At 38.2% G+C, this 24,181-nt stretch overlaps 1 protein-coding gene across 1 annotated transcript in view; it reads left to right on the top strand.

The window, feature by feature from the left end:
- Window positions 1–24,181, top strand: part of dvl3b (dishevelled segment polarity protein 3b) — a 47,386-nt gene that overhangs the window by 911 nt on the left and 22,294 nt on the right. The window contains exon 2 of the mRNA XM_077248448.1: window positions 17,103–17,172. Within this exon, the coding sequence (XP_077104563.1) occupies window positions 17,103–17,172 (70 nt within the window). The remainder of the gene's footprint in view (window positions 1–17,102; window positions 17,173–24,181) is intronic.

A 24,181-nucleotide genomic window follows, 5' to 3' on the forward strand; every position in this document is an offset into this window, starting at 1 on the left:
ACATACTACTTTATTTTGGTGTCAGTATTTTGTTATTTTCTGTCTATTTGCAAACCTCCCGTCGGTTTCTCTCACACAACCTCAGCTCAGATTGAATGTGTGTTCGTATTGTTTCCAGGTTATTGTAAACGGTATATGGACAAACAGGTAATAAATTGTAGTTTCCAGGACAAATGCGTCTATTGTGTAAGCGGTGGTCTTTATGTACAGATCTGGGGTCAGTGTGAATGATGAGAGGAGGCTTTATATGTGCTTTGCTGGTCAAAGTCTGTGATGGTTTTAGATTATTTAAAGGAAGAGACCTGCTGTAGTTCAGTGACAGATCAGGTGTGAACCCATAAACCAGACAGAGTGAGATAATGCTTAAAGAGTTTGATCAAAAATGATCCCATAATTTACTCACCCTCAAGCCATCAGGTGTATAACTTTATTATTTCAGCCAAACACAATCAGAGTTATATTAAAAAATATCCTGGCTCGTTTGAGCTTTATAATGGGAGTGAATGGTAACTGAGATTTTGTAGCCCAAAAAAGCACATCCACCACCATAAAAGTAATTCATACGACTCCAGGGGGTTAATAAAGGCCTTCTGAAGCGAGGCGATGCGTTTTTGTAAGAAAGATATTCATATTTATAAACTAGGCTAATCAATGTCTTCCGGTAACGGCGGTACGCGAGCAAGGGGTAATCCATCAGCCGGAAGTTGAAGCTGCCTCCGGGGGCCGCTATTGTAGCTGGCTGTCACCTGCTGTTAGCATCCCATTGACTCCCATTCATTTTGGCGTCACTTTGACAGCGAATAACTTAACATCTGAGGCGTCCAAAGACTCCATTTGTCCATTATTTATTTCTAAAGAAACACGACAATGTATAAAAGGCTCCATTACTTTGTATCTTACGTTATGGCCCCGTAGAAGCCATTCTTGTAAAAATAGCCTAAAAATTGCGTCATAACCACGCGACTTTATGTCGCACAATAGAGACATTACCGTATAGACAGGAGGAGAAGCTCGCAGGCAATCTTTTACTGTCTAAAGTCAGCCCATGGCATAGATAGAGTCCATAAAAGCAACGCGACAAAATAATTAATCAGAATACTTACCAAAAGTTGCTGCAGGTCGCGGTTGGGTGACTGTCTACGGGTGATTAAGATTTGTCTTGGCACAGCTACTAGAAGATTTACAACTCCCAGTCAGGTTGCTCACGTGACATCTACGTCATCAAGCTCAGTTTGAGCCTGCGCAGAACGCTTGGCTATCAGGAAGTGAGTACCCATGTTTGGCTTCAACTCTCTGCGTTGAAATCAACGGGGACGCTCTGTCCATTTCTTTTACTGTCTATGTACGCGAGTCTAGTTCCGGTGGAAGAGTGACCTCTGACCTGACACGTGACGAAGGATGTAGCGAAAGCTTAGTTGAGAGTGGACGCCTCTAGCGGTTCAAACAAATAGAGCTTGGCAACAAACTCAAGCTTCTCCATCATTTCTCTCTAAAAATTCTCGTTTTACACTTGTGAATTTGTGAATTACCAGTGTTTTGGTTTGCTCTATCCTCTGCGCTTCCTCGTTCATAGGTCGGGTCAGAGGTCACTCTTCTGCCGGTACTAGACTCGCGTATACGGCCGTTAACGGAAGCCAATGATTATAGTTTATAAAGTTATAAATATGGATATTTGTCTTACAAAAATGCATCACTTCGCTTCAGAAGGCCTTTATTAACCCCATGGAGTCGTATGGATTACTTTTATGATGAATGGATGCACGTTTTTGGGCTTCAAAAAATAAGGTACCATTCACTCCCATTATAAAGCTTGGAAGAGACAGGATTTTTTAAATATATAACTCTGATTGTGTTTGGCTGAAAGAAGAAAGTCATATAGGATGGCTTGAGGGTGAGTAAATTATGGGATCATTTTCATTTTTGGGTGAACTAGCCCTTTAACAGTGTCCATGTTTCATGTTGAAATAATGACTTCCAATAACAATATCAAGATGTAATTATGGTACTCATTGCTTACTCAGTGCTGGTTCATGTATTAATTGCACTGTGACATGACCAATGTAATGTAAAGTGTAGGGCTGTAACAATACACCAAACCCACGATTCGATTCGTATCACGATTTTTGACCCACGATTCGATTCGTATCGCGATTCTATCACGGGGGCGGGGCTTGAGGGGGCGGGGCTTGAGGGGGCGGGGCTTGTGGTGAAAAAAAGAGATTTTGAGAGAAGAAAAAAAATACCGGTATTTTTATTAAATAACATTAGGAAAAACCTGTATAATCTAAACACCAAAGAACAATAATAACTATGCAAATTATTATACTATACGGCAGTGTAGGCTGCTGCTTTTGGGCTGTGTTCTGTACTCCAACTAAATTGATTTCGGGATGGTGCCGTAATATGCATCTGCATGTTGGACGTGTTGCCGGTCAATTGAGGATTAATTTAATGCACTTTCTGAGAATTTATATTTCAAGTTTTGGCTGCAAATTTCACGTCCATAATGCTGAAATTGCCAAATTTTAAATAATTTATCCTCAACTAGTTTTGTGGTGTAGGTCTACGTAGGCTATTTTATAATGTTAACTTCAAATAATACTAATAGTAATTTAAAGATGTGGTAGTTCTCATGGGCCTAAGGGGAGGGGAGGGGGGAGGGGGGGGGATTTTATTTGTTTGAGGGGAGAAAGGGGGGGCATTTTTTCCAAACAAAATTATTACATTTATCTTGCCTAAATGTTTGCGCTCATTGCATTTTTACAATGGGGTAATAGCCTATTGTTGTTAAGAATTTACACATCACAAGGAAGCTTGATTTAAATTGTTTAATTAAATTGAAAAAAGTAGCACAAATAAATACAATAGAATAAAGATACAAATAAAGACAATTAAAGAGAAAAGTTTTTGAATAGGTCTAACACTAGTATTTATATACAGATACTGAATAAAGTAATCAAATGGAAAATAACACTGGGTAGTATTTTAGTCCTGAATAAATTAAATACATAGGCTATTAATCCTGATTCCTTTAACTTAAAGCCATCTTTTGTTGTTTTGACAACAAAATTAATGACTGACACATATGGCTGCCGTCACTTTAAGAGCTAGTGCACGGATCCTGTGTTCATTATACTGGCATGCGTTTTATGTTTATTAAAGACAAAACCGACTATAGCCTATTTAGAGTATAGCCTACTCACAAAGACCGAAATTGCCAATTTTGCGTGTTAAAGCAATATAATCCGCGAAAAATAGTTACTAGCCAGCTGTTTTTGAGGCGGATTTTCTATGAATGTGCGCATAGAAAATAATCTCAGAGAGCGCGCGAGCACTGATTAGTTTAAAATCGCTTGAATGTTTAAACTGGTAAGACTTAAAAAGACTTCAGTCACGATGCACTGCTGGCCCGATTGTGCAAGTGAATATTCCGTCATGTCCCGACCTTACAGTCTATGGTCCCGACTCCAAAACGCGAGTGTGTATTATCGCCGCAGCGCTTGATGCCTGCCTTGCAAAAAACATTATGAGAAGAGATAGAAGACGCGCGGCACCGCTGAACACTCACGCTGTTTGTGAAATTGCGTCTGGAAGATAGTTGTTAAAAGAATGATTTTATTTTATTATCCGTGTGGATTACGATTGCGGGAATTTCCCACATTATAAATGGGAGACCTGCGGGAATGATTAGAATTATGCGCAATACCCGCGCCGAAATTCGAGCCCTGGTTCTGGACAGGAAGGATAACTCTGGGAGTTGGAAGGGGTGTGATCGCGATTCTGCCTTCTCACATCGCGATACAGGATCGTGGACCTGCGTATCGCGATTTCGATTTTATATCGCGTATCGTTACAGCCCTAGTAAAGTGTGATTGAAGCATCTGTCACTTAAGTCAGTGAATCTGTCATCTGTCCAGTCCCAGTCATCTGGAAGTATCAGGGAATTTGAATTGTGCTTTACATTAAAAATTATATTTTGAATATAAAAAAAATTCTAGTTATGTTCGGATCTAAAACATTTCATAAGCTAGAAATTTGCACTCTTTGTGAGTGCAACTTTTATATAAAAAAGGAGAAAGGGTTTAAAAAATTCTTTATCCAGTAATCGGAAATAAATTAAAAAGACATGGACATTAATTAGTCAAAGCTGTGAGAATCCTGACATTCACATTTTAAGTTAGAGCGATAAACATGCACTCTTGCTCATAAGAACTGACGCCGTGTTTGAAATAATCTTCTCTCTCATCTTCAACTGCTGACACACTTTCTGATTTGCACATGATTTACAACACACTTTTAATCAGTTTGACTTTAACCAATTCATCTTGCCTAACTCAGGACCTGTTACCCATTAAGGGTCTCCACAGTCATTTTTCAGTCATAAAAATGAACAAAATCCCAAAAAGTCACGGAAAAGTCTTGAACATTTCTATAATAATGACTATATGTAGCAAGTTAAAAAATAATATTTCAAAACCTAGAAATTGCTCTTGGTGAGTGCAATCTCTATAAAATAAGTTTTAAAAATCCGATAAAACTTTACAATAAGGTCTAATTTTTTAACAATAGTTAATGTATTAACTAACATGAGCTAACAATGAGCGATACATTTACAGTATTTATTCGTCTTTGTTAATGTTAGTTAATAAAAATACAATCATTTGTTGTTTGTTCATGTTAGTTCACAGTGCATGAACTAGGCTAATGTTAACAAATACATTTGATTTTAATAATGTATTGGTAAATGTTGAAATTAGATTAATAAATGCTGTAAAAGTATTGTTCATTCTTAGTTCATGTTAACTAATGAATCCTTATTGTAAAGTGTTACCAAAAATCATTATACGCTAATAACTGATGAATGGAAAAGCCATTGGAAATTCATTGGTGAAAAAGTGTGGGATCTTATCTGTCATTATTTACATGGTGTTGTTTCATCAATGCTGCTTTGTTAATAAGGGCCCTTTCACACCTACCTTGTTTGGTCCGGACTTTCGGACTTTTCTGTTTGGTCCGAATCAAAATGACAGGTGTGAAACCTACCCCGGAACACGGTCCGGACCAAACAGATGAAATTTGGTCCGGCGAAAAGAGGTAGTGTCGATCCGGATCAAACTGAACAAAGGTTTGGTTCGTTTCTAGTGTGAAAGCATTTCTGTATGGTTCGGACTTTCAGACCTTTTACAGGAAGTTCCGGTGGTTCCCGCATAGCCGATAAAACAGAATTTGGCAGGAAAAATGAGCCGTGGTTGCACATCGGGAGAGGAGGAGACGAGGTTTTTAATTGAAGTATGGTCTGATGACATAATAATAATAATCGCATGATTGCTTGCAGTCTTCTCCTCCTTTCCTGCCGGCGACGATAAAATGTTTGCACGACGAAAAAATAACAATACAGTTGCAACGATAGGCTATGCGTCTGTTCAGTCTATGGTTCATTCATGTTGTCAAAGTTACCCGCCGAATTGACAACACGCTGACGTCAGACGCACGTCCATTTACAAACCAATCAATGTTAAGATGCAGCCCACATAGATGATGACGACAGGACGCAAGTATGTCATGTACGCATATGTCAAATATGTCAACTTTACGCATGTAAAGTTCTTTAGTGCGCTCGCATAATTACAGTGTGAAACCAAACCGAAACTTTCTGAAAGTATGAAATGTATCAAAATGTGAACTTTGGTTCCGCCCTTGGTGCGGACTTTCAGGTGTGAAAACGCCTTATAACAGCACAGGCTGCGTGTGCATTTAGATGGAGGATCACCACCCCGCAGTCTTCGCAGTGTTTATGAGAGGTAAAGTGCACTTTAGGTGCGCACCTCCCCTCGCATGTGGCTGAGGTCTGGAATTCTGACTTGGAAACAAGGAATCACTTGGGAAACATGCTCACGGATCCTCTGAACAGATTTCCACAGTCACTGTTAAGTCACAATGAACAGTGTCATGTTGCGAAATCAAGTCCATGCGATCTGCTTTTTGTTTGCTTTTCTTGGCTTGCCAGAAGGTTCTCCTGTAGATGCCAAGCTACACAAACCTCTTCGCGCGCACACAGACCCGTCCAACACCTGTGAAACGGGACCCTCCTAACACATTTTCTCTTTCCACGTTGCTTGTTTGTATCAATGTACTGCCCAAACCAGCTCATCAAGGTGAACAGCCAGCCATTGTTCCTCACCCTCTGGCATAATCACTTCCAGACTCGACACTGCCATGCCGTGATGCAAAACAGGCCCGCTTGATTCAAGCCCATGTGATTCCAAATCAAAACCTGGACCGACAGGTAAACTTAAAGGAAGATAAGCGACTAGTTGTGGTTAAAGCTTGTACATTACAGGGTTTTACCCAACGGATTGGCAGGTACGACTGGTTTTATTTATTTATAAAAATCAGCGGTCCCACTTTATAACTGGCTTTAAGTACTTTGTGCTTACATCGAAAAATAAGTACAATGTACTTATTGTGTTCATGTTATATTGTAAATCACTTGTGCTGCTATTGAGGTCGTGATACGGGTAAGGTTAGGTCAGGTGGTGTGGCATGGGTTGGTGTAAGGTTGGGTTAAGGTGTAAGGGAAGGGTCAACTGTGTAATTACAAATGTAATTACATAAATTAATTACAGCTGTAATTACATGCAGGTATTTTCAAAATATAAGTACAATGTAAAAACATGTAAGTACACAATAAGTCAATTGTATCAAATGATTAATTTCAATGTAAGTCCATTGTACATAAAGCCACTTGTGGGACCAAATCAGCTTATGAATCCATCAGTTCGTGTCTCATATGAATATGAGAAGACCATTTAAATCACAGGATTTGACACATTATGGTAATTCCCAGATTGAAGGGCATCAGGATCTGATTACACTACAGCATAGTGTAAATATTATAAAGCAGAAGTCATGATAAATGAGGCCAAACACACAAACATTGGTTATCTAAATGGTCCCATTATCACTAACTAACACACATTTTAGTTGTAACAATAACACACTTTTTTTTTTTGAAGAAATGCTAATACATATCATCCAATACTGGTACGTTTTGTAGCAAACGTAGCAAATAACCTGAGCAATCAGAACCGTTAAGCCGGATCGTTGTTAAATATTATAACTTATGTGGTCAAGCATAGGCTATTTTTAAACAATACAGAGATTGCTTAAATGTGGGTATTTTTTTAATTTACTTTTTTAAGTTGACCTTTAGTTAGTCCTACTATAGCATCAACTTTCCTTCATTTCAGTGGGCCAGATGACTATTGTCTGAAAATGATATCAACCCTGAAAAAACTTTTGGTGCAGAAACAACTTTCACTTAGAAATTGCTAGGAAATGGATTGTCTTGTTGTATCTCACAAGCATGGTTACTAGTTGTCCGACTTCATAAAATGTGTCCTGTTGACAGGAAGACATTATATTACGTTTGGTGTAATGATAAGGATTTATATCTTGATTTGATGGTGTCTTTCTCACATAGCCATCAGCTTCAGTAGCCGCGTTTCCATTACCCTTCAAATTGCGTGAATTGAAAATACGCCCAATGGAAACGTCAATTTCGCAAAAACTTCCACTTATCGCAAAAAATTTTTTTTTACGCTCGAATGAGGTGGTTTTTCAGGCAATACGAAAAATAAATATTTCGCAAAACTGCGATGGAAACAGTTTTTGCGCATTTACAGGTCACCTGATGTAGATGACGCGGTATGTTTGGACAGAATACGAGACAGAGTTCTTTATTCAAATTCATAAAAGACAAAAGAATTACAGGAATACTGGATTCTAAACCTCAAAGAAATGCAACAATCAAGACCTCGAACCAGATAGATCAAGACCAGGGAGAAACACCCAGAAACACCAGCCGCTCCAAGTATAAGGGTCTTTCCTTACCATTAATGCCTGGATAACACACATACATCTCCTTCGATTATTAATAATGGCCAGTGCAGTGGCTGGGATATAGTCTACGTAAACCTACCAACATCCGTCGCCGTGATTTTTGGAAGGAATATCGTGAGAGGAGAAAATGACGTTTTAGTCGCGTAACATCGGTTAATGGAAACACCGTCATGTCGCAATAGTTTTTTGTCGACATTTAGAAAAAATGGCTAAAGTTTTGCGCAAATCTGTAATGGACACACGCCTACAGAGAGTTGTAGATTATGATCATATGATGTCAGCAGTAAAACTTTATCCTTTCAAGCTTTTTAACCCTCCACATAAACACACATAGGCATGCACACATGATCTCTCTCTACACGCTGACTTCATCCAGTGGCAGGAATGTGGCGTTGTGATGTAACATGAGTGCGTGATGAAGCTGACATCACTGCAGATGTGTCATCAGTTTCCGGGAAGCGATCAGACTCTACTAGTATCATGTACTTATAAAAAATAACAATGCGAAGAATTAATAAAAGAAGACTGTTCTATAAGAAGGTGCTGTTGGTGAGAAGAGAAATCTTGTCAGGTGTGTTTGATTAAAAGGGTCACTATGTTTTCATTCAGATAGACTGCAGGAATAGATTTAGTGATGATAGTGCTTGTGCATTGTGTGTGTGCTTGTGTGTTTGTGTCGGCCGCTCTCTTGGGTCTCTCTCATAACAGCTGCAAGGCCAGTAAGGCCATTAGCATCATGATCATCATTTTAGTACAAACACACATACACACACACACATACACTTCCACAGACAGATGGAGGATCCTGCTAAAGACAGTAAAGATGCTCACTGGTGAAACAGTAATAAATGGAGATTCAAAGGGTTTTGAGTTTATTACGTGGCATACATCGATCAGGACAAGTATGTTTTTCCCATTTTATTTTAATCAATATATGAAATTATTAGGTTTGCGTGTTTTCCAAAACAGTAGTACTGTATATTCTCACATGCAGTTCTCGAGCTCGGTTGGGGAAAACATAATTTATTTAATGATTGAATTGGTACTTCAAATTGTATATAATAATAATAATAAAATAATATTTAAATGATGTAATATGTAGACTGATTAAACCCACAAGTCTTTATTTCGTATGAAGTGCTTTAATTTGATTTATTTGGTCAGTGAAATTTAAACTGCACAATTATTGCGGTAATCTCAAATCATTTTGATTAGATCAAATAACCACATTCAGATGCGTAATCAATAGTTGCGAGAGACCAAGTGCAAGAAATCATTAGCCTTGTTCTTTATCATGGAAGCAAAGACTGAAATGTTTTCTTGAGAGGGAAATGATCCGTAAATTGTAAATTTACAATGTTGATTGTGTTTTCACTGTTGGATTTCAATTACAGAGATCATTTCTCAGGTCATATTGCTGAATTTGATTCTGTTGATTCTCATAGCACAGCTGGAAAACGTGCGCGCACACACAGTAGACTCGCTCTCAGCATACTGCATCTGCTTGTTATTAAGTGTTTGTTTTGGAGATTAGAAGTGGACAGATTGTGTGTGTGAGATATAGGGCTGTCAAAATTGCTCAAAAATGACGTTCGAATATTCCCTCTGAAAAAAACACATATATTCAAACTATTCGAACATCTGGTTGCGCATTTTATCAATGACGCACATCACGTCAATAACAGGACAAATTAATACAAAGAGACATAACTACTTGTATATGTAGTTTATTTAAGTTTAAACATATTTGACAACGTATTAACTTACACAAAAACAAGTAAATCAACTAATGGCCAAGACCGCAGACCTTACTCTAGCTCGCAGGCACTCTCTCTCTCTCTCGCCCTCACGCTCTCTGCGTAGTAGTGGACAGATTGTGTGTGTGAGATAGTGTGTGCAGGATCATGAACATGGTTTGTAAGTTACACAGTATTTAACCACCTTTGATGCAGAAGTAGAGATTTCTAATTCATTTCCTGAATAAAAAGTGTGTGAGGGGTCAGTCTGGCTAACGTGAGCAGAGAGCGTTCATTTACAGGCCCACTTGTTCTCTCTGATGGAAGTAAGTGATGTTTCTTTAAAGAAGACTGACCTACTTTCCCTGCTTTATTTTCCTGTCTTGTCCTCTCCCTAGTGCACGTGTGAGTACAGTTCTTCAAGTGAGTTGGACAGTATTAGCATATTGTACGTGTGTGTGATTACCATGTTTTTAGCATTGTGTGTATTTTGGGTCTCAGTGGATTTCATCGCATCACTGGCTCATTGTCTGGCGGTTTACGGATTTGGATGGACTGACTGCGGACTGAATGATGGATGAGCACTTTGGGAGTGCTTACATCCCTTTCTTTACACTCTCATCTACTGCCATTTTCTCTTATTTTCTCTCTCTCTTTCCTCCTCCTCCACATCTTCTGCTGTGGGAGTCCAGGCTTGTTTTCTGGACAAAATCTAATCATCTCAGGCTATGAAGAAGGAAGGCCTCTTCATTAGAGATTGGCTCTGCTTACAAATCAATGGGCCTGTCTACACACATGAGCCATCTGCACACACTGCCCCAATTCCACTGTGCTAGCCTGATGAAGGCGCTGTGTGTGTGTTTGTGTACTTTTATTGCTAAAGTAGATGGAAAAGAGATGGAGAAATGTGTAATATGTGACACATATGTTGGTATGATGACGTTATGGTGCTTGTAATGAAGGAGATCTTTGGCTGAACCAGCTGGAAACCCCCTCACAATTGATTTCCTGTCAGTCAAACCAGACTCGTTGTCAATCGAGACAGTTTGAATGTCATATGTGGGGAAGGAACGCAGATGAAGTGTTCACTGAATCTCTGAAGAAGGTGTGTGTTCATCTGTCACTGAACATAGACTATTTTATACATTTAAAGTTTTTTTTTTAGTTCACTAAAAAAGTTGACAAAAAGGAGATATTTCGAAGGATGTTCATGCTGGGTTTTTTCAAATGAAAGCACAGCGACTCATTTGATGTTAATTTTCTTTAACTACTATGCAACATTTGAATTCATTTAATTTGACAGTGCATGTATAGTGTTCACGTTTTATGTTGTACTTGTATTAAAAAAACTAAACAAAGTTTTACATAAAGACACCTAATATAAGTGGGACCATATATAAACTAACCATGGCCTGTAAAGCTTCAAATAGGTAAAAATAAAAAATGTATCTATACAACTCGTGAATCCACTGTGCAAATTGTTTTGTGAATAGTGATTCAATCATATTTTTGTCCAGAAGTTTCAAATAAATAAAATTCTCAAATGAAATGAATTATCTTTTATTTGGGAAGTATTTGATCATTAAATGCAAGTTATGTTATAACTAAAAAATATATATATATTTTTAACATATTGTGATATATAGCCCACCTGCCACGGTTAGTTGCAATGAAGAAGACAGATGAATGCAGGATCTAAACACAAGTAGTATTTATTTACACAGAACGATACACATGTACATAACAACGTAGAACTGACAATGAACAGAAAGACACACAGGGCTTAAATACACTGCAAACAGGAACTAATGAGACTAATTAACTAGATACACCTGAACTCAAACTCAAATCAATATGTATCTCTAGTGACAAACGGACAGGGGAAACTGAGGACGACAGAACCAATTAACACAAAAACAGCAAACACAAAAGACTAGAAATACAGACATGAATGAAAACAAACATAAATAATGACAATACCATAACCATGGTCTAAATTTACTCATGATAAAGCAGTCCTCCCCTGCTTCTGCCGTAGCTTTTTTGTTGACAGAATTTTCATTTTTGGTTTTACTATTTATTCGAGTGAAAATATGACTCATATCTGAACAGTATTTCTGTTCTTATCCAAGCTGAGGATTTCAGATGAAACTGCTTTAGGAGAAGTTGGACCTCATGCTGCTAAAAGAATGAGGAGAGCAGAGAAGAAGAACAGAATGAGAAAAGGAGGAGGAGAGCTGCTCTCTTATGTCACCATCCCTGCTGAGTTTTTATTGCATAGCCCAAGTAGGATTAGAGTCGGCACTGTGGAACAATGTGCAATCCACTCACTAAAAGCAACAAAGTGCTCAGATTGAAACTCACTGAGAGCTGTCAATCATTTTGCTAATGCCAGAGTCTAGAGGCCTTTGGGATATAATCTGTTACTCACGCAAACACACACAGGCAACTAGAACCTCTCATCGCCTGCCTTTCAGAAGCTACCTATCTAGACAGCATTTTGGGCATCATCAACACAAAAACCTGAGTTTTGGCTTAAATGTGGGGTATGTGATTTGGAAAACGACCGGCAGATTTTGAAAATACACAATTCAAATGGTCCTACCTTATTTCCTCCAACGCTGGCCCTGACTCCACCCATTCGAAGAACATGGACGCGCAATCATGCACGACGAAAACTCAGATGCGCGAGAGATTGTAATGACGATTTACTACTAATCATGGAACCGGCTTTACTGACGAGATGCGCATTTGAGTATGCGCACGAAGGGGTCACGCGCGCTGGGGGGAGGGGGTGTGTTACGACCGTTTGATTGACGAACTTACTGTCCAATGATTCCAGGTGGTCTTGGAAATGATTGGCTGGAGTTTTTCGAGTCCTGCCCGTTCCACAGATGATTAAATTGCTTAATTTTCATTTCAGTGCTTCTAACTCAGTGGCTGTAAGTGGGTTAGGAATAGGATTTCAAGTTATTTTGAAAAAATGGACAAAAAAGAGAATCACAGACCCCACCTTTAAGAAGAATTTAACGATGCATGCAGCATTCAGAATGTATGCCTTTTCTGTATATGTATTGCACAAGAAAAATCTGTCACAAACGCGTAAGCACAAGCATATTGGGACACCGAATGAGATCTTGGGCCTGAGAAGCTTTGAACAGATTTCACTGAAACAGATGAGAATTCAGCAGATACAGTCACTGTCGCAGGGTTTCATTAGATCAGCTTCATCTGGCAGGAAGAGAGAAAAAGAGAGAGATGATGTATGACACAAATAAAGCCCTGAATGTGGATGTAAAAAAAAGATAAAACATCAGATTGTTTTCATAATGCGGGTTTGGATTCATTTGATACGAATTTAGCTTGATCTTCTGAGACTAGGGGAGGAAGCAGTAAAGCAATCCAATCAGATCATCAGATTGAAGCTTGCTGTTCTCAAATGCTGCCATTATTTGTGTGCAATATGCATCAGATGGTCTGTATGGAAATGCCATCTAACGCTGAGAGTAGATCGAATGAAACATGTCAGTGTAGTAGACCAAAGGAAAGCAAATGGTCCTGTGTGCATCTATAGCACAGACTCAGTTTTGTCACCACTGCCTTGGTGTTTGGCATGAAATGCGTGTGATTTAAAGATAGACACCTGGCTTTGATTTATATAACATGAATGCAATCATGATTACTCAATTGATTTTTATTATTAATAGATTACATGGTCTGTTTCAGCAAACCTCACATGCTTTACTAGCCAGCTGTCTTTCACCCTCTTCCTCTTTGACAAAGGTTTCCATGGTGACAGGAGTCATTGGGGTCAGCACCTTTTTAAGGAGCAGCTGGGAAGGGGGAGGGACTAGAGGAGGTGCATGCCGTGAATTTTATTTTATGAGAGACTAAATTAACCTGTGTGCGTGACTGCGTGTGAGGGGGCTTTTAGAAAATGGAGCTGCTTTACTTATTTAAGGGTGTTTGCTAAGTCAAGCCCCTCACTATTATTATGGCCTCTTTTGACCTGAGCTAGTAACGTCCATTTAGCACCCAGAACCAGAAAACAATAGTAAATGCTCTAGCAACCAGCCAGAACACTGTAGCAACTGCTTGCTTTAACAACCAATGAGATCACCTTAGCAACCACCTGGCGATGCCATAACAACCACCAGAACACAACAGCAAATGCTTCGGCGACCAGCCAGAACACAATAAGTAAGGAATAGTTGACGACTGGTCGTTGAATTATTAGAAAATAAATAATGCACACCTGCGGTCGTAATGCGTGAAGTGGGTGTGCATGATTTCCCAATAATTCAACGGGCCGGAGTCAATTATTCCGCTTATTACGGTTACCACACCTCAAGACATTGTTCAGATGTTGTATTTTAAGACATTTGTCAGGTTCTTGTCCATAAAACGTATTAATTTCTTGCGCATCTAATCCGTTGCTAATTCCAAAACGTCATTTTTGAGCTAGTAACGGAGGCTGGAGCCATTGATAGCAGACTAATGCACTTACATTACACTACATTTACATTTAACATTTAGCAGATGCTTTTATCCAAAGCGACTTTCAAATGAAGAGAGCAATAGAAGCATTCAAATCAACAATAGGGCAACATTATGCAAATGTCGTGACCAGTCTCAGCTAGATCAGCACAGCACACGTAGCAAGGATGTTTTTATATAATAGATATAGAATAGTAAGTGTTGGTATTATTGAGTCAAATGTTGGCGAAAGAGATGCGACTTTAGTAGATTCTTGAAGATGAACACAAAGGAAGATCTTTTTGATGAAATCTGAGAGCTTTCTGTCCCTCAATTTGGAGAGTGGTGTTTTTTTTTACTCTCAATTTGGTGTAATGTACAGCATCATGGGTAATGTAGTTTTTTTTACCACAAATTCTGCTGTCAAACACGATTATTTTAAGAATAAGTTAAAATCATGCGGGCTGACGGCTTCAACAGAAGAAAATACCATTAATTACCAACCTTTTGGCTTTTACAGTAGGGCTGTCTTTAAAGGTTTATAAGTAATCGTTCATTCTTGAAGATGGTTAAAGACTCAGGTAGAGAGAGAGAAATTAAAATCATTAATTACTCGCCATCATGTCGTTACAAACCAGTTAAACTTTCATTCATCTTCAGAACACAAATGAAGATCTTTTTGATGAAATCTGAGAGCTTTGTGTCCCTCAATTGACAGCAAGTCAACGCTTTGACTCTTCAAAAAGTTCATAAAGAGATCGATAAACTAATCCATATGAATTGAGAGATTTAGTTCAAATTTTCCGATGAGACTCGATCATTTTATATGATGAACAGATTGAATTTAAGCTTTTATATTCTCATATAAACGTTCATCAACTCACATATCATGCTTGCTTGACGTGCGAGAACCAATGAGGTTAATTCTCGTTTTACGCATCACGTTTGAGCTTCAGCAAGAACCAATGAGGTTCATTTTGTGGCAAAAAACATGTAAATAATTTGTCTTTTTTATCCTATTGTTTACTATATTTATTTGCTTGGTCAGTGTTGTAGTGGGTTTCGATTCTTTTGTTGTTGTAGGCTTTAATGTCCTTAGAAATTACTAAAATCATTTGGCAAAGTGATATGGACATGTAATGCGGTCAAGACATGTCTGGAACTACTTTAGCCATGTAATGTGTTTCCCTGAAAATAATACGAATATTCGTCAACCAATCAGTTTCAAGCATTCAACAGCCTCCTGATATAAAGTGCAACAGGGCCCGTCCCCTTTTTGAGCGGCACTGGTTCCAGAAGTTTTTTTTCATTCATTTTTTCTCATAGGGATTTTAAAATAGTCTTTGTTAACGAGAACCAAACCAATCAGCTACGAGGTGAATCACAACACTCCAAACTTTGATTTGAAGCAATAAAGTTTTTGAAAATTAGTCATAAAGGCAAAGGTTTGTCAAAGACTGTGACCTTAACGGTTTTATTGAGGGGAAAAACTACAATCCCATGAAGCGTTGCAAACCAAATTAAAAGCATTGCTAAATCTAATAAAAAACTATGAAGGAATATAAAACTACTAAACTTACAAATGTTTATTATATGTATAAAAACAATATATTGTAAGTTTTATGCAATATATATATATATATATATATATATATATATATATATATATATATATATATAAACAAACATTTTGAGAGCTTATAGGGAGATCGACTTCCGCAGTGCTTCATGGGAGTGGGCGGAGCTAAAGAGCTATTTTGGACAGTGTTTTTTTTTTTACTCTCAATTTGGTGTAATGTACAGCATCATGGGTAATGTAGTTTTTTTACCACAAATTCTGCTGTCATACACGATTATTTTAAGAATAAGTTAAAATCATGCGGGCTGACGGCTTCAACAGAAGAAAATACCATTAACCCTCTGGGGTCTGAGGGGTTTTCTGGGTCCTGGAGGTGTTCTGACATTCTCTGACATTTGTGCTTATTTCTGTTACTTGTGACATTTTCATGGCTAAAGTCTTATTACATTGTATTCAGCACAAACTCTGCTACAGTAATATCTCAGCAGCATGTATGTAAAAGTTTGGAGTTTTAAGATAATAATTTTTATGCGTGGTTTGTGAAAAAACAAAAAACAAATTAGCTATTAAAAGCACAACAATCTGTGCAAGAGCTGTTCACAAGGCGACGCGCTCCGAAATGCAACGAGACAAGAAAAGTATACTTAACTTTGGGCTTCATGTGCACATCTAAACTATCAAATACATAAAAATATAAAAATGACCAGCTCTAATATTCACTGAAACACAGTTTATTAACTTAAACACAGTTTAGGCTATGTCTTAAATGGACGTAAATAGTTAGGAGAAAATGATGGTGCATCAGTCACCTATTAGATCTGCACTCGGTCTTAAAGGGGCAGCGTCTAATAATCCTGCTGACGATTGACGATTATTCTTTTTGTGACCATGTGTTTGTATTTGTTTTTGCTTATCTTATCCTATCTCATGTATATAAAACAAAAAAGCTTGCACGCACTGCTGCAAAACAAATAGATATTTTATTGGTTTTGTTAAAGCATTAGTTTTTCTTTTGCTATAGATATTTTACATTTCAAAATATAAAACCAATGTTAAAGAAAATAAATAAATAAAAAACACTAAAAAGAACCGATAAGAATACCGTTAAAGTACCGGATCGGTAAGAGCAGTAATACCGTTAAAACCTTAACGATACCCATCCCTAGCAACAACACTATAGCAAGTGAGAGGCAGAACATTCACATTTCCTTCAGTCTAGTTTCTTTGTGTATCTGTGTTTCACATTTGATCTTGAACAAAACCACATAAATTGTTTTAACTGATTAAGCAGAATTCAATTAAAGATGATTTGTTGTCCATGACAGCTGCTTTAGTGAAAATCATGTTTTAATCCTCTGTTACTCTGGTGAAACTTTCAACAGACCTGTCGTTTCATTATGTCTCTTCAGGGTGGTGAAGGAAGAGATTTCTGATGACAACGCCAAGCTACCGTGTTTCAACGGACGTGTTGTGTCATGGGTGAGTTACTGACTGTATAGACCTTCCTCGTCTCAATTCCCCTGCTTGAGTTTCATTAACCTCAGAATGAAACAGGGCCAACCATCTCGATGTGTGCGGTAAAGGTTTGATTAGAAGGCCCAGGTGTGAGGCAAGCGTGAGTCTCTGAACACGGGAGCTTGGAGATCGGTCAGTCAAGCGCGAGTGTGTGTTTGGATGCGTTAAATTGACCGCGAGTGTTTAGTGGTGAGCAAACATCTGCTCCTCCTCTGTCTGTCCCAGAGACACAGGAGAGAATATTAAGCGAGCTAATGGTATTTTCACGCCCTTGAAGGCATGAAAGGAGGAAGGAGATGCTACTTGAAGGGTCGTTCCCAACGAAAGTCAGCGACTGATTACTTTCATGAAGGGCTTTTCGTTCCACATGGCAGTTTGCAAAGCTTTCTCATGGTGGTCAATTCAAGGGCTGCGTTTAAGTCTTTTTTTCAGTTTTTTATGCCCTTCCCTTGCTAACTTCCCTCCGTTTCGTTCACTCAGCTGTACGTCATCGCTTATGTTGCACGAGTGCTCACTACTGGCAGAACCCTTGAAATGTGTTTAAATGGAAAAATCTAAGCCCCGATCACTTGGAACTTGCTATGGAGGTGATTTATTATTTACAGTTTTTTTCCTTATTATTTTGTTTTATGCACCATTCTATATGCCTGTATGTATGCTTGGCCTGTTAAAAAATTTAATATAAACTAATATTAAATATTAAAATATTAATATTAAAAAACGAAAATGATAAAAACAGTCAGCTTAAAGGATTAGTTCACCTCAAAATGAAAATTTCCTGATAATTTACTCACCTCAATGCCATCCAAGATGTTCATGTCTTTCTTTCTTCACTGGAAAAGAAATTGAGTTTTTAAGGAAAACATTTCAGGATTTTTCTCCACACAATGGACTTCAACGGTAACCAAATTGTTGAAGTTCAAATCAATGCAGTTTTAAAGGGCTTTGAAGTGCTTCAAAGGGCTCTGCACATTCCCAGCTGTGGATTAGTGTCTTATCTAGCGAAACGATCGGTCATTTTCTGCGACGCGCCAGGCATTACGTAATCACGTTGGAAAGGTCACGCTGGACGTCCTTAATCCTTTAAGGTACCTACAACAAGGATTAAATGCGGTTAAATGTCAAAATAATGCCAATATTATACACTAGAGTTGTGTGGGTTGGGGTAAATTAAGCACAATCTGCTGTGACGTCACAATCATGGTCCATTGTGGTTTATGAATCTGCCTGAAGTCTACATGTTGAATAGACTCACTTCCTTGGTCAAAATCAAGGGGTCAAGGGTCTGTCCAAATAAACTTCTCTCGTGCTGGACACTAATACAATGGACTAACTAACACATTAATAGCAAAGTACCAAACCACTTCAACTGTTGGCATTCATGTATTTATTGACATCTCTGACACCCCTTTTCCACCAAAAAAGAACTGGTTCGGAACTGGTGCTGGTTCAAAGTTGGTTCGGAGTTGGTTCAACTTGCGAACCTCCTCAGAACTTGTTTGTTTTTCCACTGACTAGAGCGCCCACTGTGTCGTCACTGTGTACGTCGCTATACATCTTAGTTAGAAACGCTTGCAAGTACAACATTACTTTGGGATTATCTCTAACTCGTGTACCAAGAAGGCTTTAAGAACAATTGAAATATGTAAGTCTTTTAATCTTTTCCTTTGATATGTAATCTTTTCTTATTAGTTATGTACCCCTGTCTTGTGTCTTTTTTTTCTTTCTGTTTATTTGTTCTATATTGTGACTGTTTTCTTCTTTGCTTGCATAATGTTTTCAATAAAAAAAAAATAGAAACGCTTGTGCCAACTACAAGCATAACAATTACAACACGACTACATCGTGTTTCTGCAAATGTTTCTCCTGGCTTTGCGATCCGATATTATGGTCAGAAAAGATGTTTAGAACACATCTAAACCCGCCCCCAGCCCCCGACGTAAGCAAGACGTGGTAAAAGAACGGTTCTAGTCCAGCAAAGAGTTGGTGCCGCTTTGGAACCAGTTTTCCTGGCCGAGAACCGGTTCTTTGGCTGTCAAAACACAAAGAACTGGTTCGCAAGTAGGCACCGGCTCCGAACCGGCTCTCAAAATGCTTTGGAGGAAAAGGGGTATCAGACTGTTACTATAGTTTTTTCTATGTCAGTCATCCCATCACGAGTGACTCTTGTATTCCACACACAGCGATAATTTCGGGGATTTAGCCTCGCATTTAAATGCACCCGTCTCTTTCAACGTGGCGTTTGTGAATGATTCATCAGTGCATGTTATTCCATAGAACTCTGCTGATCCAGAACATCCTTTTCGAATCAATGAAATCAAGGCAAGGCAAGTTTATTTGTATAGCACATTTCATACACAGTGGTAATTCAAAGTGCTTTACATAGAAGAAATTAAAATAATCAAAAGAAATCAGAATAATTAAATCAAGTCTCACTCTACACTTATTGGCAATGATGGTTTCATGAAGGACCTTTATCATCCATGGAATTTTTATATTGCAAATGGTTCCTCAGATTATTGAAATATTCTGGGCATATACCCCCCCCCCGATACAGTTTTTGGTTGGACTTAGAAAACCTAGAAATATACAACAGCACACACACTGGCACTGACTCATACCTGGGAGCACAAGTTCAATGAACTTGCATTCCACTGTATAATTTACAGCTGAATGCACATGTAAAAAACACACACTTACACATTCCCTATTATTTTTATTCTATAGTCAGTCAGACTCACACCACCTCCCTCTGATTGACTTTTTTCCAAACACACACACACACACACCCTGTTTTTTTTCCAGCCAAGAGAAACAAACAATTCCTCATGTGGATTGAAGCACACACACACACACACACACACACACACACACACACACACACACACACACACACACACACACACACACACACACACACACACACACACACACACACACACACACACACACACACACACACACACACACACACACACACACAGAGCAGCTACATAGCCAGATCCCTGTCTCTCAAATCTTCCTTTCCACGGAGAAACACAAGGTGTGCTCTTTATCGCTGCTTTACTCCCTGCCATCTTCAGATGCGCTTTTCCAACGCGGCGTCCAGGAGAGACAGGAACCTGGAGCTGGGGAAATATGTGCGTCCTTTTACTGCCCCCGTTTCAGATTCACTCCAGGAACTTTCCCATGCAGAGCTGAGCCTGTGGAAGCTTTCGGGCTGGGAGGGACTTGGCTCTGATAAAAGTGTGATGGAGCGAGGAACATCTAGTGGTCAGAGTGGCACTACACCACTTTCAGCACCTAGTAGTGCATATCAGCTGTTTATTTAGAGCTGTAAAACACATGGCTCTGTTAAAATTTGATTTAATGTTTGGCAACCATCAGTTAGAATTATAACCAGTGTCATTCCATTTGATTCTGCCAACAGGAAATTCCATAATATATTAAACTTTGCTGCCAAAAAAACAAATTTATTGTAGTAGATCAGTGATTGAGGACCCCTTGGTTAAGGGTTGGGATAAGGTGATATTTGCTTTTGTCCCATTTAAAATCCGTATATGTATATATATATATAATCAGTTCTACAAGATATGGATGCCTTCTTTAGACTAGCCTGGGCCTCATTTTTGTCCTTCATAGAAAAACATAAATGTAAGATTTATGTATTTGAATTGCAAATACAAATTTTCATCCATAAACTGATTACATAAACGAATAAACTTAATGTTGTGCATATTTGTCAGTCATACATAAATGAAATGGGTAAGATTTCTGCTCTCGTCATGGCTTAGGTCATTAACTAATAGTTTGCATTTATTCCAATTGCTTAGAATCAGCATACATCTGTTCATTGTTAAAACAATTACATTTATTCAATTAAGAAGTATGAACATGGTTAAAATATGGCTAGCTGTAAAACAAGCAATATTCAATTTGTTAAAATGAGATTGAATCAAATTAGATATATTGATGATAAATATGTGACCCTGGATCACAAAACCAGTCACAAGTAGCACGGGTATATTTGTGGCAATAGCCAACAATACATTGTATGGGTCAAAATTATCGATTTTTCTTTTATGGCAAAAATCATTAGGCTATTAAGTAAAGATCATGTTCCATGAAGATATTTAGTAAATTTCCTACCATAATTATATCAAACATTTATTTTTGTGAGTGAATGCAGCACAATCGCGAACATAAATGGACAACTTTAAAGGCGATTTTCTCAATGTTTAGATTCTTTTGCACCCTCAGTTTCCAGATTCAAATTGTTGTATCTCGGACAAATAATGTCCTATCCTAACAAACCATACATCAATGGTTGGAAAGCTTATTTATTCAGGTTTCAGATTACGTATACATCTCAATTTAATAAAAATTGACCCATGTGACTTGTTTTGTGGTCCTGGCCGGGTCACATATATAAACCTGGTTATTGTGAATTTAAAGGGATCCTACTATGCCTTTCCACGTCTCAGCTTTAGTTAGTGTGTAACGTTTCTGTTTGAGCATAAAAAGATCTGCAAGGTTACAAAGCTCAAAGTTCACTCCATAGAGAGATATTTTATTTAACTGTATCCTCTTTTCAAGAACTACAACGAACGGCTTTTTTGGACTACAACGTGATTTTTCCGTGCTTTATGAAGTCATAATGTTCCTCATTTAAACAATCCCCGCCCACAGAATACACAGAAAAGCAGACGAGGCCTGGATGAGCTGCTGTTATGTCATAGAGATGCTGTTTTCTTCCACAACTCACTGACCTAAGGCTGACAAAATTTAGAATGGCTAAAATTTATTTTAAACTCTGTTCCTGAACATTATAATCCCAATGTTTATCTGTGCGCTGCACATTATACGAAGAACAGCTTCCAGAACCACACAAAAGCTTCTCCTGAAATGGGACAATCTGTTGTTTCTCCAATGACAACTTGTAAGTATGTCTTATTATTGGTAGTTGCGTTTTCTATTGACAGTTCTATTGCGTTCGCCTGCTAGCCAACATTAGTGTTGATATAGTGCTGTTTACTACAGTTTTTGTAAGCTCTCGCTTTTGTAAGGCTGTTCACTGCCCCTTAGAAAAATTAACCATGTTTTGGTGATTGATTACTGTTTATAACCATAGTTTTCCGACAAATGTCATGATTAAATAGTGGATAACATCATACCTATAATGTACAAGAATAACATACCACTGCATACCACATCCGTGCATGAAATCCGTTCTCTTGTTTGTTAACGTTGTCAGGGTCTGAATCGGGTTTGAAACTGCCTCCATCCTTTATATTTACACTAGAGCAGAATTAGTTGTTATGGAGGGGCGGGACATTTCCCAAATACACGCTAAACGCTGCCAATCACCACACACTGGGCCAGCTAACCAATCACAGCACATTTTGTATTTCAGAAGGAGGGGCTTCATCGAAACCGGACCTAAACGATGCGTTCGGGCCAGACTGGGGACAGAGGAGCTAATAATAATGTAAAATATGTGAAAAATAATGCAATCAAGCATGAAAGCATTTTCTAGTACACCCCAAAAACAAAAGCAAGACTTTGTAAAAGGGCATAATAGGACCCCTTTAAAACACATTTAGTTACTATTACAGAAATATTACTTGTTTCAATTATGTATGACTGACAAATATGTCTTGAGCCCAAAAAAACAGAGTTTGCTCAAACTTGCCAGGGTACGAACTGAAACCGGCTTCATGCAACAGGCTTCTAGTATCTTGTATATTCTTCGTCACTTTTATTTGTGGGTTACACTACACAGCGTATATGTGACAGGGAAGTTATTTTGTGTGTTTCTGTTTTCTTAAAGCACATTGTCTTCTTCCATGTTGGTTGTGATTGCATTATCTAAGTGAAGTCACAGGGTGAGTGAAAAACCCTCCTGAAATATCCCATGTATAACAAGAAAATTCGATCAGATTCAGGGTGGTGTTGGGACTCCAATGCAGCTCATTGTGGTCTCATAAGAGGCTCTCTGTTTGTCCAACAGGATGTGAATGCTCTCTTTCCAAGAGACTCTTAATGATCATTACTACAGGGTTCATGGCACTCTGAATCATTTATTCCTCCTAAACTGTGCCCTGTTTTAACTGTTTTAAAACATGGAGAAAACTAAGCTGGCAATACACTTTTAAAATAAGTTTAAATACAAGTTCAGCTCTATCAACACGTTTACAGTAATAATTGTACAATGGAAATCTATTGCACTGGGATAAACACAATTTTTTAAAGTATAGCCACAAAACTTAAATATCATACTCTACCATTCAAAGGTTGGAGGTCAGTGATGTATTTGTATTTTTTGGAAAGAAATTAATAGTTTTATTCAGCAAGGATGCATTAAATTGATTAAAAGTTACAGTGTATATATCATATGGATATCATGTTTCATATTTCCATATTTTTTAAAATTCATGAAAATGCTATTCATCAAAGAATTCTTAAAGGGATAGTTCACCCAAAAATGAAAATTCTGTCAGTATTTACTCACCGTCATGTTGTTCAACCCCGTAAGACCTTCGTTCATCTTCGGAACACGAATTAAGATATTTTTGATGAAATCTGAGAGCTGGATCACTCCTCCATAGGCTTCTAAGGGATTGAAACTTGCCAGCCCCGAAAAGTCATTAAAGACATTGTTAAAATAATCAGTGGCTCAATTCTTAAGTTTATAAAGCGACAAGAATACTTTTTGTGCGCAAAAACAAACATAAATAACGACTTTATTTCAACTATTCATTTCCTTCTCTGTGGGCCTCGAGTGAGTTCACTAGTGTAATAGCGTAAGCTTCTGTTGTTGTACATCACACGCATCACACACATGACCAGCATCGGCCAATAGTGAGCCTACGTGTGACGTAGCTCTACGCAATCACACTAAGTTAACTGACTCGAGACCCACAGAGAAGGAAATGAATAGTTGAAATAAAGTCACTATTTTTGTTTGTTTTTG

Source organism: Siphateles boraxobius, unplaced genomic scaffold, assembly GCF_051911475.1.
Source record: "Siphateles boraxobius isolate OS27281-9 unplaced genomic scaffold, OSU_SipBor_1 30, whole genome shotgun sequence".
In the NCBI taxonomy this organism is placed as follows: Eukaryota; Metazoa; Chordata; class Actinopteri; order Cypriniformes; family Leuciscidae; genus Siphateles; species Siphateles boraxobius.